This window comes from Pelodiscus sinensis, chromosome 4 (genome assembly GCF_052426305.1).
Source record: "Pelodiscus sinensis isolate ZL-2025 chromosome 4, ASM5242630v1, whole genome shotgun sequence".
NCBI classification, from domain to species: Eukaryota; Metazoa; Chordata; order Testudines; family Trionychidae; genus Pelodiscus; species Pelodiscus sinensis.
The window spans coordinates 14115468-14133096 of NC_143055.1; the positions used below are offsets into that span (position 1 = coordinate 14115468).

General features: G+C 41.1%; 1 protein-coding gene across 6 annotated transcripts in view; it reads left to right on the top strand.

The window, feature by feature from the left end:
• ST3GAL5 (ST3 beta-galactoside alpha-2,3-sialyltransferase 5) overlaps window positions 1–17629 on the top strand; it is a 46208-nt gene that overhangs the window by 20858 nt on the left and 7721 nt on the right. For all 6 annotated transcript variants that reach the window (XM_075930937.2, XM_075930941.2, XM_075930935.2 and 3 more), the window contains 4 exons: window positions 2997–3111; window positions 4691–5034; window positions 9200–9386; window positions 13466–13624. In XM_075930937.2, coding sequence (XP_075787052.2) covers window positions 2997–3111; window positions 4691–5034; window positions 9200–9386; window positions 13466–13624 — 805 coding nt within the window. The remainder of the gene's footprint in view (window positions 1–2996; window positions 3112–4690; window positions 5035–9199; window positions 9387–13465; window positions 13625–17629) is intronic.

Sequence of the window (17629 nt, forward strand, 5' to 3'; positions counted from 1 at the left end):
TAAAGCACCTTCCATACGGACGATCGTTTTATTACGAGCAGTAACAACTCGCTTCGCTGACCTGCTAAAGGTGATGGCAGCCGTCTTTCTAATGTTCGCCTCGTCCTTCTTAATGTAGCGAACGGTGGATTCGTTCACTCCAAAATGGCGGGCTGCGGCCGCGTAACTTCTGCCTTCTTTCAACATATCGAGAAGTGTCACCTTCTCAGCAATCGTCATCATTTTTCGGTGGCGTTTAGGCTCACTACCAGCCTTAGCAGAAGCAGAACGCTTGGGAGCCATTGCAGGGGTTAAACAGAAAGTTCAACAAAAAGTTCAACTTCAAACAGTCACGCACAGCACAGGTTAAAGTTACACAGTAACGTAGCAGCATCTACCCGGCGAGAGAGCGGCAAACAAAGTGGCCGCGAGAAGATGCTACTGGTCGGAAAAAGTCCGCGAAGTCGTGAATCCGCGATGGTCGAACCACGAAGTAGCGAGGGCTCACTGTAATTATGTAATTAACCATGAGTTTCTATTAGCAATTGGTAGTCCGTGGAAAGTTTTTGCATTGACCCAGGTGGTCCAGGGGGCCATGGTGGAGAGAGCCCCTGCACCTCTCCCCAGAGGGCAGGAGGGTTAAATCTTGGCACACCACTTTGGAAAGGTTGCTGACCCCTGCTATAGACTACAGAATATCTTACTGCCCCTGTATAAAACTATGGTACGCCCACATCTTGAATACTGTATACAAATGTGGTCTCCTCACTTCAAAAATATATTTTGGCCTTGGAAAGGGTTCAGAAAAGGGCAACTAAAATGGTTAGGGGTTTGGAATGGGTCCCATATGAAGAGAGGTTAAAGCGACTGGGACTTCTCAGTTTAGAAAAGAGGAGACTGAGGGGGGGATGTGATAGAGGTATATAAAATTATGAGCAATGTGGAGAGGGCGAATAAAGAAAAGTTATTTATTAGTTCCCATAATAGAAGAACTAGAGGACACCAAATGAAATTAATGGGTAGCAGGTTTAAAACTAATAAAAGAAAGTTCTTCTTCACACAGCGTGTAGTCAACCTGTGGAACTCCTTGCCAAAGGAGGCTGTGAAGGCTAGGACTATAACAGAGTTTAAAGAGAAGCTAGATAATTTCATGGAGGTTAGGTCCATAAAAGCCTGTTAGCCAGGGGATAGAAATGGTGTCCCTGGCCTCTGTCTGTCAGAAGCTGGAGAAGGATGGCAGGAGACAAATCGCTTGATCATTGTCTTCGGTCCACCCTCTCTGGGGCACCTGGTGCTGGCGGTCCACCCTCTCTGGGGCACCTGGTGCTGGCCACTGTCGGCAGAGAGGCTACTGGGCTAGATGGACCTTTGGTCTGACCCAGTATGGCCATTCTTATGTATTCTCCCCCTTCCCCATTGCCAGTAAATTTCTTAGCAGACTGGCCAGCAGCCTGGTTTATCCCTGGCTCATGCTGGGTCTGGGATCTACCCCCACTGTGACTCTGCATTTAAAGTGTATTAGTAGCCAGGCAGGCAGGCAGCCCAGCTCCGCTCCAGCTTGCACTGGGTCTGGGAGCTCAGCCCCCTCACCCCCACACTCCTCCCGGACAGGCAGGGTGACAAGCAGCTGGTTTGCAAGGGGAGCTGGTTTTTTAACTTGGAAATGGGGCCGGAGCACACTGGTTGCTGGTCCCATCCCTGGGGACTATAGAATAGTCGAGTAATTGATAAGAATTTCATGAGGTTAATCGACTATTCGATTAACCAATATTTAACATTCCTATCCTGGACCATATCGTGGTCTGAACCATAGTCACACTGTATGCCTGCCTCCATATGTGTTGCCTTCAGGTCTGGCTCTGTTGCATCTATGATCTGCAGTTAGACTGCCATTATATGTTTGGGTGTCTTTAAATTTGGGATTATAAACATTTGCTCGTCATAGTTTATTTCAGTCCCTTTCAGAATTAGGGAATAATGTAGTTCCCATTATGGGAGCTAGCACTGGAAGAGTGGAGAAATCAGAGGTGGTGTGTTTTTTTTGTTGTTGTTGGTTTTTTTTTTTTTTTTTTAAGGGCTAACAGTCATTATCTGTAATAACTGTTTTAATATTAAAACTTTATATTTACTCTTTCCTACACCCCAAATTAAAGGTGGAACGGAAAGATAAAAACTACTGTTTAAAATACTTTCAAACAAATATATAGTGTATTCTAACACTCCATCTAAGTAAGATAAGTGTTCAGCTGATCAGTAGCTATATGACTTACGTTATTAAAGTAGAAGTTCCCAGTAATAATATTCAGTGTTCACATACCCCTTTACAGGCACAAACTACTGAGGAAAAACTCATATTAAAATAATTCTAGGAATGTCTGCTCTTTAATGTGTGGCAGACATTTAGGTATCTGGGTATCTTTAAATTTGGGATTATAAATGCTGTTCTGTGGCCTTCTAAGTAACCTAAAATAGACTTGGCAGCATCAAAGTGGTGGTTTGAACACCAGAGTGTGGGTTTAATGCTCTGAAATTTATAAATGGGGCTTTCAGCATCAAAATATTAAGTACTGTATTTTTGATACTGAACATCCAGTTTGCAACTACATTCTTGACATGGGTAACGTTTGTGTTGTCCCTAAATTTAGAGAGAACAGCCTATTTATTGATGTAGTCACATTTGATGCAGGACACATCAAGGCTATTTAATTTAAAGTAATACAGAACCACACTACAAAACCAAAGAAGCATCCTTGAGCATCAGTCTCCATATTACAGTATTGATCCACTTTTATACTTCACTGCAAAAAGCTTTGATGGGGTCAGGAAGAATGTGGCTTACAGCAGTAGGACTGTGCAGTATGTCAATATAGTTTGCACTTTATATATGCTTTTTACAGTTTTGGGGTTTTTTTTCAACTTGTTCACATTTATCAGCTTCACAAATGAGTAGTATAAAAGTAATTCCACTGTTGGCAGTGGCCTTCTGTTCTAAAGTAATTGGTGTGTGTTTGTTTTAGACATGTTATACTGTTTGCTGTCCTGGTGTGCTTCCTTTATATCCTCAAGTTAAGTTTTGGCCCTGAAGAATGTGACATGAAGAAAATGCATTATGTGGACCCTGAACGTGTAAAGGTTTGCTATTTTTTATCTGTATCTAGCAAATATTACTGACTGTGTGTGTGTGTGTGTGTGTGTGATGCTTGTGTAGACAGGAAGACGTACAGAGAGAAAATTATAGGGTTTTGGGAATAAAACTGAAGAAGAAAACAACGGTTTATAAAAACAATATTTTCCATGATGGATCTGAGATGTGGTTTGAAAATGCAACTATGTAGAATTCTGTGGCTTGATCATTTTGCATGTTGCATGCCTGGAATGCCTGCTGACCTCACAGGAAGTTGCAGAATAGATCGGATGACTAGTCAGATTTTAAGAAAGAGTTCATGCAGAATGCTAAGGCTTGGGAATTGTTCAAAAAAACTGAAACAGTATACTTCTTATACTGTAACATAAAAGATGCTGACTCTCACCCTGCATTGGGAAAGAAGGAAGAATTTGGTATTCTAAACATTTGCTTAGAATTCTAAAATATCTGGCCCTGTTAACCTTTTTTTTGGTATTTGTAGGGTCTGTTCCGCCCACCTGTGGAGTTCTTTCAGTAGCAATTAAAATCACCTCCCTTTTTTCCATTTACCATTGTTCCCCTTTTCTGTAACATCAGACTTGCGTTTCTGACTCTCCCACATATCCCACAAATATCTCTTTGTTTTCTATTTGCCTCTGTTCTCCCACCATTTGGTTCTTGGTTTTTATGATAAATTTTCTAACTTATTGAGGAGTGGTAAAATGGCATCTTTGCATTTGAACTATAGTTAAGATTCTTTCGTGTACCAGACCCCAATTTGCTGGTTCTACGCTCTAAAAATGTGCAGGAGGATCTTGTTCAAAGAGACAGATAGATCATCATTTGTTTGGCAGGGAAACATTCAGCTGAAGGCTGGTACCATAGGTTTTTTTTTTGTGTGTGTGTGATTCATCTTTATTTTAAGAAGCACTTGAGACCCTCTACTTCCAGGGGAACATTTTAAGTCTGGTTATAGGGGGATTTTTAAAAGTGTCTGTAAACAAAATCGATCTAGATAAAAATCAGTTCACAAGTAAAAATGCTTCAAGCTCTTTCTTGGATGTGGAAAAGTTTTTCTTTCCAGCTTGTGTCGCTGGTAGTGCAGGTTCTGCTGTCAAAGTTTAGCTGTCAAATTTGTTACTGATGGATGAGACAGAACAAAAATAATCTTCCTTTTCCATAGCTGTGTTGTCCATGAACAAAAATAACCAATTATTACTTGAAAGTATTCAGGAAGCAGACAGTCTTTGTAAAAGGTACCATTTTTATAGTATTCTTTCTGACTACACTTACATTCTGAGTTATTCCTAAGGAAATGTTCCACCTGAAGGATATAAGTTTTACTCTGAAATCTTCGCTCAGAATAACAACACAAACAGGCAGCTCCTTCTTTTAACTGACTTCTTTGAAATTTTCCAAAGTTGGAAGTTCGCCTTGGTTTGTCTTTCTCATCTAAAACCTATATCTGTTAATTTACAGATGTACGTTTGGTCTCATGGAAGTTTGTTTCAGACTAGTTATGCTATATTTGTAATAATGACATATATAGCTTGTATGACTTAAATTTTATATGCATTCTTGTTTCAGAGAGCACACAAATATGCCAAACTCGTATGGCAAAGAGAATGTCGACCTTCTTTTGTGAAGAAGGAAATGGAGAGATTATTTGCTGAGAAGTACAGCGCAAATGTATTTCCCTTTGTAAGAGAAGATATAAAGAGACATGAAGATGTATTTAAATATGAGCCCCCATTTGGATTTCACAAGAACTCTGATAAACTTCAGAACCTCTTAAAACTCTTACCTGAACATGACTTGCCAGAGAACTTGAAGTCTCAACACTGTAAGCGTTGTGTTGTTGTGGGAAGTGGTGGATTACTTCATGGATTGGAACTGGGCCATGTGCTGAATCAGTTTGATATTGTTATAAGGTACATATTTCTCTTCTTTCTAAAACTACAAATCTTTTAATTTTATTGAGGAATGATAAAATGGCATCTTTGCCTTTGAACTATATTTAAGCTTAACTTTTTAATTTAACTATATTTAATTTAACTTTTGTATTGGTTACAAACAGCTTCTATTTTTGTTAGGAAATAGGAGTCTCAAACTTAATTTATTTTATGAAATTAAAACTGTTTATTAAAATTACTTGCCTTTATAATATTCAAAGTATGGTGGTTCAGATAAACTAAAATTCAGACTCTGCAGGCCCAGGTGTATATATAATTATTTCATTGGGCTCTGGACTAGTGGTTCTCAATCTTTTTTGGGCCAGGATCCATTTGTAAACATTGATAGCCAGTCCCAATCCATAGCATTCCTGGTAAGTATAAAACAAACATATTTTGCTCCCTGAATACCCATTACCTGCTGCATGTAACAATAACAAAAATAATAAAAGTTATAAGTTAAAGCAGCGTAATAGTCAGAAAATTATGGGCAGAAATCAACATCAACAGGAACACATTAAATCCTAGTTTCCACCTAATGAGAAACCCAAGGTTGTTTCTCTTAAAGTTATCAAAGTTTGTTGCAATTCTAGTCAGTACGATCTGAAGGTCGTGTATGTGGTAATGAAAGGCAAGTAAACACTAATAGCATGGCAAGCAGAGCAGGACATTGTCCAGTAGCAGCACTGCACCAAAACTGGGGAAAGCGCATTTCAGTGTATTTTCTCAACCAGCTGAGATTCTTCCTAGGTAGAGCCATGTTTTCTAACACAATTCCAAACAGATCCCTTATCCATTCTTGCCTTTAAATTGTTCGTCTGGAAAGTAATTCTTCCTTGGTGGTGGAATCTTTCAGATATTTTGTTTCTAGACACGTCATAGAACATGCCCATCCTATCATTTGAAATAGCAGTTTTGTCAGTTCAAAGCGATTGTGCCTTCTGCCTTGTAAAGACAGATTCACATTATTCAGATGGTTGACTATATCTGCCAGATCTGCAACATGAACAAGCCACTGAAGTGCTCTGTCAGGTGAGGCTTTTTTCTTCAAGAAAAGTTGCTAACTCATCTTTAAGTTTGTATATATGAGAACACTTTGCTATGGGACAGCCAGCAAACATCAGCATGGTAAAGCAGATGTACATGTGCACTGCCCATTTTCTGACAAAACTTGAAAGCATCATGTATTCTTGGCATTTTATTTGACGTACTTCACAATTTTGACAGCATTTTTAAGAGTTTTTTGAGAAGCTAAGATGCTTTGTCTCTATCTGCCAATGCCTCCCTGTTTAGGAAAGTTCCATGTTGCAATGTGGGCTTTCAAAAGGATTCTTTGAGCAACTCCTGAATATTTTCCTGTTATTGAAATGGCTCCATCAGTTGAAACACCAACATACTTCAACCAGCTTAATCTCTCCAACTCCAAGTAATTATCCAGTGCAACCAATACATCAGCAGCAGCAGTAGAAGAAATAGGCAAATCCACATTAAACAGGTGTTATTTCAAATCACTTTTCAATACACGCCTTACATAAACCAGCAGTTAGATACATCTTTAGATTAATTGAATTGTAAAGCAAAACAGTTGTGTAATGAAAGTCTATAGTTGTATAGTCTGAGATCTCAGATTCTTCTCCATATTGTATTGTTGGAGAGAAGGATTGCTGCTTCTTTTTTTGTTTTTTTCGTCCAATGACTTGTGGAACAATTAGTGCACATATCAATAGCAGAAACTAAAGTTTAACTATCTTGTGACAGTGTGGTGTGTAACAAGCTGAGGGGAATGCAATGTTTGTTAAGAGAGTAAATACATGGTCAGATTTTTGGTGATATTTTTAAATTTCTTCTTTTTTCATTTAAAAAAAATCAAATGTCTTGTTATAGTTAGTGTTTTGTCTCCAAATGCCTACCATATGTTTGGTTTTAGTTTTTCATTTGCTTAAGGGTTTACTGCAGATGACACACTGTAGCCTATGTTCCCCTCAGTAAATGAAAACCCAAACTTTAAGAAAGAAGAGTTGTACTTATGATTACTTTTTCTTCTCAGATTTTGATGAATCTTACTATCATTGGTACTTGCAGCTGAAACAGAAGAGTTTCAAAAAATATCCATTTAATTAAAGATTCACTTTATGATTAATATAGACACTCTTGACTTGAAACTCTGTATAGCACTATTCCCATAACTCTTCCCACCTTGCATTCAATTGGCTAATTTGTAAGGCCATACAGTGGGTTATGGAGATCACCGATTCTGTGGTTTTTGTGTGACTTGCATGACTTCAGCCCTTGGTGGCAGGGTTTTGGGCTGTTAGCGCTGGGCAGTGAGAATTGGGTGGCTGTGACCCTTTGCTGCATTCTTGCAACCCACTTTTAGGTAGTGCCCTACAATTTGAAAAACACTGCCTGAGACATGAGATACCAGAAAACATAGGTAATGAAAATAGTGAGTTGGAAATTATTGCAGTCACCTACAAAGCACAATATACACATGAGGTTAGTACTACATACATTCCTAAAGTAAATAGATGTCTGATCATTCTAATGTAGGCTCTTGAAATAACCTGTCCAACCTTCTGGTTTTTGGGGAATTTATCAGCTATCTTGCTTTTCTGGAATTAAGTGTTTCAAATGAAAGGGTAAGTGGATCTGTTAGTGTTAAAAAGCATTCTGTTTCAGAGTTGTGATGCATAGTTTTGTGTTCAATGCACCTGTCTTGCTGGCACTCTAGAAGACCCATCATAAAACAGAAACATAATAAACAGTCAATTAAAATGATATGAACCAGGGCCTCCTTTATATAAAAACTAATTCTGAGGTTCCAATTTTCCCCCTCTCTCCCTGAAAAAAAGAAAAAAGGTTTAGGAGTGATGGAATGGGCAAAGAATAATATAGACTTTCTAGAGTTCATGTTAAATACTCATTGAAATTAAAACATGACAAGTGCTATGTAAAATATATATTGTCTGCTCATTTTAAAGTCTTTAGTGCTTTTTTTTTTTTATCTTTGTTAGTGCTGGAGAGATACTACTTTAATTGTTACCAGTAGAATTGCAAGATACTAAAAACCATGGACTGATTCAAGGCATTGCATTATGGCTTATTTTGACCATTTATAAACCACTAACAGCCCCTCCTCTCAGTTGCTTCCCCTGCCCTTTCCTCCCTCCATTTGTCTTGACTAGTCTCTTGAAATATGAGTTAACAACTTATGCTAAACAGTCTCTTCCATCTTGCATTTAGCAGTGGCACTCTGAGGTTTACAGAGAGGTCAACACAAGGCAGTTTAAGTCAATGTAACTACTGAAATGTTGACGCTTCTGTTTCTCCTGTGGATGTAATTGTCCCACTGCATTGACTTAACTCTATCTCTAGAGAGCAATGTAGAGTCAAGGTCCATGTGGAGAGCTCAGTGCAGTGTCAATGCAGACACTGGGTGCTGCTTATATTGACTGTTCTGACTTTTAGGAGCCATCCCTCAGTACCCCACATTAACAGTACAATCAATACAAGCACTCCTTGTGAGGAGGCACACTGCTGACACAAGGAGCAAATAGATACACACAAGTGGTGTAATTACTGCAGCACCTGGATGCAGGTGTAAGTTAGGTCAATTTAATTTTGTAGTATACGCATGGTTGGAGTTAATCTCCCAGACCTAAAGAAAAGCTCTTTGTAAGCTTGAAAACTTGTCTGTCACCAACAGAAGTTGATCCAAGAGAAGGTAATACCTCATTCACCTTGTCTTCTAAATTCCAGTCAGTTAGAATGCTGCAAACCTTTGGGATTCCATTGAAAGCATAATTTTGACTTGAAGAGCCTGATATTTCTTGTAGTGATGTGAAGGAAGCTTGGCATTTGCCCCTCAGAGCTCTAATTGAGTTATAGGCAACAAGAATCATGAAGACTCCAATTGTATTTGTATGGTTGCTTCTCAGATTATGGTCACGCACTGAGGTCTGTTCTTGTTACCAAGAGAGTAATTTATTGATGTGTTATGTTCAAATAAAATTTGGTGAATCAACTGCAGCTTGTTACTTTGGGTATTAAAAATCACTTGTGTGGTATTTGAATGACATCATACACTAACTAGGCTTAATTTAATGTGTTTCTTTTAACTTTATTTCTTTTCTTATTATTTTAGATTAAATAATGCACCAGTTCAGGGCTACACAGATCATGTTGGTAACAAAACTACCATAAGGATGACCTATCCAGAAGGAGCCCCACTTTCTGAAAATGAATATTACCCTGACAGCTTGTTCGTTGTTGTCTTATTTAAAAGTGTTGATTTCAATTGGCTTCAAGCAATGGTAAAAAATGAAGCATTGGTAGGTAAACAGTTGACTTATCACATGTTTGTCTTAGTTTTCTGATGCACACACACAACTGATTTTTCCAGTCCTATCACTCTTTTACTTGTTGTGAATTCTTCATAAGCAGTCAGGGTGGACTTTTTAAAATTGGCAAGTAAGAAACAGTTTTAATCTTGTTTTGCATTTGTACTTTTACATGATTTTTCTAAAGGAAGGTCGATTCTCATTGGTTGGTATAATGTGGTATCGCTTTTCACTAACCAGGAAGATACATGATATTTAATGGCACAGTGAGTACACTTATTAGTTTGCAGGGGATAGCAAACTGGGAGAGTTGCCAGTGGAGGGTAGGATTAAAATTCAAAATGATTGAGAAAAGTTGGAGAAATAGTCCTGAGATAATAAGATGATATTCAACAAGGACAAATGCAAAATACTTCACTTGGGAGGAACTATGCTGGACTGTGAATGTTGCTGGATTAGAGAATGCTGGACTAGAGAGGTTCAACCTGTAATTCATCTGCTCTGTTCCATGCTGAGTAAGCCTCAAGTGGAGTATTGTGACCAGTTCTGGGTGCCACATTTCAGGAAAGATGTGGACAAGTTGGAGAAAGTCCAGAGGAGAGCAATAAAAATGATTAAAGATCTAGAAAACATGACCTATGTGGGAAGATTGAAGAAATTGGGTTTCTTTAGTCTGGAGAAGAGAATATTGAAGTGGTGGGTGGAAATTTTTGCTCTTAAAATCTCTGAGGATAGGACAAGAAGCAGTGGGCTTAAATTGCAACAAAGGCAGTTTAGATTATGCATTAATGAAAATTTTCCAAAATATTAGGGTGGTTAGCTTTGCAGTAAGTTGCCCTGGGAGGCTGTGGAATTGCCATCTTTGGAGACCTTAAGAACAAGTTAGAAAAACATCTGTCAGGAATGGTCTAGAAGACCATACTTAGGCCACATCTTTACTTGCCATGCCAAAGATTAATCTTCTGGCGTTGAAATTAGAAGATCTGTTGAATTGGAAGCTGAGGGTGGCTTTGGTTGGCACCAGTATTCCTCCTGTGAGGAGTAAGGGAAGCCAATGGGAGCATTTATTCCCATTAGCCTCCTGCTATAAAGATGTCACTAAGTTCAGCTTAAGATAAGCCCACTCCAGCTCAGGAGGGGGATGATGATGATGTAGTTGGAGTTGTGCATCTTAGCCTGACCTTCGACATCTAGTGTAGACTAGGTCATAATTGTGCCTTGAATACAGGGGATTAGATGACTTCTTGAGGTTTCTTCATTCTTCTATTTGATTTACATTATTTTATTTAAGCAGTTATGTAGCTTAGCATACATTTAATCAGGTTTTTATTTTTTTCTATTTTTGTTAGGGAATGATTAATGAAACATTTAGATTGATTGGGGTTGTTTTTTTTTGGGGGGGGTAGTGACTTGCCTTGTATATAGCTCAGTGGTTAGATAACTAGATGGGGGGGCCTAGGAAATGAGTTTGATTGTTGGTTCTTCCACAGGTCTGTGTGACCATGGGCGAGACACTTTTCTGTGTCCCTGTTTCCTCATCTATAAAATGGGGATAGTGATACTGTGACCTTTATGTAAAGTGTTTTCAGATATAGAAGATAAGTGCTATATAAGGACCAAGTGTTTGTTATATTATTAGTGGTATTAATTGGATGGAAATTGGAATTTAATTAAAAACATAATAAAAATGTAAAGTTTTTTTTGTTAAAACTACCTTAAAATATGCTGGATATACAAGACAAAATGTATAAACAATTTTTGCATTTAATGATTTATCAATGAAAGCATTACCTATAGTTAATTGAACTGAATTCTTTCTGGTTGTTACCATGTCCAAGATTTTATAATTAGTAGATCTCCCCCTGGCCCCTTATACTTATTGATGAATTACAAAAGAAAAACAAACGTTTTGCTTTCAACTTCCAGCTGGTTTCTTAACTTTGTATGAATTAGTCATACTAACAACTGAAATGAATAAAATATTCTCTCTGCACCTGTCTGTCAAAAGCTGGTGTAACACTTCAACAAACCCTAGTTCTAGGTTAGGTGGACAAGAGGCGGCTAGTGGGCTGGTTCTGGCCTGCGAAGCCACAAGATCCAGCCCACAGCTGCCTTGCTCGGACCCTTAATCACAGTGTAGCTGCCACCACTTTAAATGCTTTGTGCTCTGTCCCACCTTCCAGCAGAATCTCTCTGCTCCCATTGGCCAGTTTCTGGCCAATACGGGATGAGAAATTTTGCTGGCAGCATGGGCAGCCAATGACGCCTCCTGCCTGGAGAAGAGCCTTATGGAGCAGCTTGCAACTACAGCTTTCAGGTTCCTGCAGGGCTGCTGGCTGGGAGCCACCTAGGTAAGTACCTCATAGCCACAGCCTGCCTCTGGCACTAACCCTCTTCCCCCTCCCACCAACTACTTGCCCCAGGCTGCCACCCAAACTCTCTGTACCTCTTTCCCCCAGGTCACAACTCTGTCCCAGACCCTGTACCCCCTCTTACATCCCTCTCCCAGAATCCTCTCTAGTACCCACACTCCCTCCCTGATCCTGCACTCTATTTTCCCGCCCTAGGTCACTACCCAAGCCCTCTGCACCCCCCTTACATCTAGGCCACAATTCCCTCCCAGACCCTGCGTCACCTCCTACAACCCTTCCCCCAAGCCAGAATCCTCTCCTGCACCCATATCTCCTTCTGGACTCTGCACCCCAAGGCTCTTCCCCAGATCACAACCCCCTCCTTCACCCAAACTCCCTCTCAGACCCCACAGTTCCTCCTGCACCCCAGCCCCCTAACCCAAGCTTCCTTCTGCACCCAACCTCTGTCCCAGCCCCCCACCCCCCCCAGTAGAAATGTAGCTCTTGACCACTTGCCAAAATCTTGGAATGTACCCCCCCCCCCCCAAAAAAAAAAATTATTGCCCACCCCTGTTCTAGGTGCACAGCTAATTACTTAGTTCACTGGTATTACTTTCCTGGCAACAAACTGATATAATTTAAATATCAAAATAATATTTAAACAGTTGTAAATATTAATAAATGCAGATCTTAGCATAATTTCAAATTACTTTTAAAAAGAAGATATTGAATTGTTATCCACCTTCCAAACATTCACTTTGTTGCAGTATTTCTAGCTGTTATGTCATGTAGATTTAATATTATACGCTCAGACCAATATTCATCTTGATCATTTATGCATGCTAGACACAATTTCTTATGTGCTCAGTAAAGTCTAAATTAATTTTTTGGAGTTAAGTGATTTGGTTGTTAAGGTGGCAAAGCTGGGAACAAAACCCAGTTCTGATTGGAAGAGAAGTCATGCTACAATAATAGATATAACAAATATTTTAAAAGGGATTTTTTTTTTAGGAATAATGTATCCAATGTACAGAAAAAGCCTTTTTTTTCATTTGCTCACCATGACACAATTTATGGAGGGAAACATAAAATGAGCCTTATTCTGATCTTTTACTGGTTTAGCACCATTGCATTTCCATTGACGACTTTAAATTTCTGACACATTTTGGCATTAAATCCTATTATTGAGTCTCATTGCTATTCTCTCCTTCTAGCCTACTACACTTGTCTTTAAACATACACTGTCAACTAGAAATACAGTACGTTTGAAAATGCAAGTAAAATAGTTTCAGATCCTGAACTGGGCCACCGCCTCCCGTTGCTCCTGTTGGCAGGGAATGGCAAACCACAGCCACTGAGTGCTGCAGGACTCCATGCCTGTGGACGCTAAGATGAACGGACCGTTTGGCCCGCCAGCAGCTAACTCTGACAACCCACATCTAGCCCGCCAGCCAGAGGTTTCCCACCCCTGAACTAAACAGATGATGAATTGCTTTTTGTCTCTCTCATATCTTAAGCATTGTTTACATAAAATAATTCAGGTATTTATGAATTATACATCAATGTCCTAGTGAGTCTTTGCCAATAAATCATATGTGATGTTATGTGGACAATCTTTTGATTTGCCAGCAAGGAGTGTCATGCTATGCCCTGTACCAGTTTTCCATGTCCAATGTATTTTTTCCCTGTTTAATTGGTTTTTTTTATTTTTATTTTTAGCCACTGTGGGTACGACTCTTTTTTTGGAAGCGGGTGGCTGAGAAAATTCCTGTAACATCAAAACAGTTTCGTATTTTGAATCCGATCATTGTTAAAGAGACTGCCTTGGATATACTACAATACCCTGAACCTCGATCTAAATTTTGGGGCTGGGATAAGGTAAGAGATCTTTTGGGTGGGGAATGGAGAAAGGTCCTGGATAGATGTATTTTACTCTTTAAAAGTCTTAAGATATAATCAAATAAAAACAGTTTGGACTCTTCATTTGGGGTAGTTTCTTTGGTGTTTTATAATGACTGAGAATTTGCCCAAAATCTTTTTCAAGTATTATTTGTATTTTTTTAATATTCTCTATTAAATATTTATAAAATAGTTGGGGTCAGCATTCTCGTCAGTCAGAAAGTACAAATCTAGGGCCATTTTAGTTAGGGGGTTGGCTTGTTTATGTTCATGTAAGGTAACCCACGTATGATTTTTTTTTTTAAAAGGCGCCAAAGTTTAAAAAAGGAAAATACTTCTGAGAAATCCATTAAGGTTGAGGGCCTTTTAAAACCATGTATATGTGGCAGGCCATAGCTGCCTTTAAACTTTAAGAGCTTAAGGCTCTTTAAATTGTTTTTGTCCCCCTTTTTGGCTGAGGAGGATTTCACTTAAAAATATATGTACAGTGCAAAAACAGGTGAGTTCTTTGCTTCGGGTAGGTCACTTGCCTTAAAATAGAAGTGAGGCCATGGCAATTCTGCTTTACCTTGGATGGTCAGCTTGATTTAAAGCTTATAGGGGAACTTGGAATTGAACTCGAGTTCTTACCCTGAGTTAAAAGCCTGGTTGCTGTGTCTTCTCTGCTATTATACTTGAGTTAACTAATGCTGATTGGTTAACCCAAGAAAAAAAACACTCTTTTGCAGTGTAATTACTAAGGCTCAGGCAGCATGCTGTCAGGCAAAAGTAGTCATTGGAAAATGCATAAACATGGCAAAGATGAGAAGCAAACGAATTCAAAATCTGAAACAGTCAGTTGAATTATTACCTTCTCCACCAAGGGCTAGTCTTATCTGAAATCTAGTTGTGTTAAAACACAACCTTGTTGCTAGCAAATATGGTGTTACACACTGATTGCAAAGTCAAGTTTAGGGGGACGAGTGGTGTTTAACGTATCAGCAGTTCATGGGTTCCAGATATTTGAACAAAGGAGTTTAATTATGTTAATAAACCCTAGTTCTTTGCCATGGCATAGCAGGAATTTTGACTAACTTAAATTCAGAGGAAAAAAAAAAGTAATGGGCAAATGTTGGATTCTGAAAATACTTAGTTTGAATATAATTTAAACATAGCCTTCAAAGTGGTGTTCCTATTTCTAGTAGAGACATCAGTTTGTAGAGTCACGTGATGAAAGCAAGTACAATAAATAAATGTAACAGAACCAGGGCATAGTTTCTTCATGATAGTAGCACAAGTTTATGGTATTCTAGTAAAATATTGAAAAGATAAAATGCTACAAAGGCAGTTTAGATGAAAATGATCATGACCTGATACATGTGATTCTTCTTCGAGTGCTTGTTCACGTTGATTCCAATCAGATGTACACGTGCTGCATGCATGAGCACCGGAAACTGTTCCCCTAGCAGCTCCCGTAGCATCAGCCGTGAAGACCCCTAGAATGGTGCCACCATATCAGTGCATATATACCACAGCTGACCCTACCCTCCCTCAGTTCCTTCTTACCATCTGTGACTGTTGGAACTTCCTAGCTCTTGCTCTGGCAAGTGTCTAGTCCCTACCTTATAGCTCTTTGTTGTCATCTTCATTAGCGTAAAAGTAGAGTCTTCAGAGTCAGCAGATAGGTGGCAAGTGCCCAAGATCTTTAGCTTCTTTGGGGTGCTGGGACATACCTAACGCTCCAAGTTTTAATGCAGTCTGTAAATGCCTTAAGCCCAAAAGCGATCCACACGACGTGTATATCTGCTGTCTGGGTGAAGAACAGCACCCTGAGAAGTGTAAGATTTGTGGAAGCTTTAAGCCCCTTTACCAGAAAGGACCGGGAGTATAGACTCCACCAGCTCCTCATGAAAGCAGCGCTAAAACCCCCTCTAAGACTCCTGGTAAGCGCTAAGACTCTTGGTACCAGGGTTCTCCGGCACTGAAAACTGCAGGGTCAAGACACAGGTCCACCTTGCTGGCATTGCGAGGCAGAAGGGGGGCTGGGGCAGATCCCCTAATAAGTCCCAGGAGAGATGGAACCAAGTACAGTGGAAGTCCCCAGCGCAAGAGGTCCAAGGTGTGTCATTGACTCTAGCCAGGGACCAGTGCTGTCATATCTGGCATGTGACCTATCATGGAGAGACTTAAGTCCAGTGCAGGTGTTGAATTGCGGCCAGAGACCTTACAGAGATTTTGGAGGCCAAGGCATCCAGAGTGTGGGAAAAACCTCTGGCACTGTCGGAACTACACCTCTTGAGGGGGGAAACCGGAGATGCTGCATTGACCACCGTCCACAGAATGGTCCCAGGACAGGTCATCCTCCTAGGAAGGTCCACTTCCACCAGGGCAGCATGCCCTACCACTGGTACAGATGGAGGGCTTGGCCCTGAGCACTATACTGGCGCGGAGATCGATCTCCAGGTTGAGGTCCAGGAACACCACATGCTGTTCCCATTCCAGACCCTCTCAGTACCATTCAAGATCCCCTAGAGGGTCTTGGCTCCCAGCATCGAAATCGTTGACTCCGCCATGGTTGTCCCACATGGAATTGGATGTTGTGTCGACTTGCTCTAAACACAGCTGCTGCGGTCATGCCACCAGGCCCCTCGGGTGCAGTTGCAACAACGGTGGCTACTGCCTATGCAGTGGCCTTTCTGGATGTCCTGGGCATACCATCAGTCTCAGGGTGCACCCACATTGATGGTGGACCTGTGGCACATGTCCCAATCCCCTTCGGACAGGCGCCATTTGAGGGCACCATCACCAATGGAATCCTAACCACTGAGAGGTGACAGCCTACCCCCCGCCCCTGAGGCCAGCTGGGCAAGGACATACAGTGGAACCAGAAAAGGGACCCTGGACCCAGCCAGCTGACAATACCCTGCCTGCACACGTTATTTGTTGTCCTCTCTGGACGAGGCTGGGACAGGCACTTCCATATCTGGTCTCCTGCAAGTTGACCGTAGGGCAGTGGTCGCTAACCGGTAGACCGGGATCTACTGGTAGATCTTGGAGCCTCTGTCAGGTGATCCTGACTGGTTTTGCCATGAGGCTATCAAGTGCCAGCACTTCAGCTGCCTCTCCCCTCCACTGCTGCTCATCTCCTGCCTTTTGCCTTGGAGCTGCCCCTCCCCCTGCGAAACCTCCTGCTTGCTGTGCAGGGCAGGAGAGCTAGAAGAGGAGTGCTGATGTCAAGATGCCCCCTCTCACTCTGTATCCTTTCTCCACAAAGCAGAGAGGGGGCACAACAGGACTTGGGATGCAGTTTTTGGCTGCTTTAGGAGTGGTCCAGGGCCAGCACAGGGGTGAGTTAGTCCCACTAGCCAGGAGCCACCTGAAGTAAGCAGTGCCCAGTCAGAGCCCACATCCTGAAGCCCTACCCCAGTCATGACCCCCCCCCCCCCCGCACCCTAAGCCTCTGCCCCAGCCCTGAGCACCTCTGCACCCAAAGACCCTCCCAGAGCCTGCACCTCGAACCCTCTCCTACATCCCAACTGGCCACCCCAAGAGCAGCTCAGAGCCCCTCCCACACTCCAGATCCCATAATCCAATACCAGAGCCTGCATTCCAAACCTCTGCCCCAGCCTAATGAAAGTGAGTGCAGATGGGCAAGAGAGGGAGGATAGAGTGAGCAGAGATGAGGCCTCGGAGAAGGAGCAGGAAGGAGGTGGGGCAAGGGTCTTTATATGTGAGGTAGATCTTGGATTGCACTTAAATTTAAAAAAGTGATCTCATGCTTAAGGTTGGAGACCGCTGCCATAAGGCATACCTGGAACTACTGCGCCAGGTTGCCCAAAACATGAATTCCCTCTTAGAGGAGATACAGGAACCAAAGGACCCCATGGTTGACATTGTCACAGGATGGACCCTCTAGTGTAGCTCTGTCAAAAAGTTGACAGTCAAATTATACAAACCTATGGATGATCCTGACCTCCGTTCCCCCAACGGCCAAGGGTGTCGAGA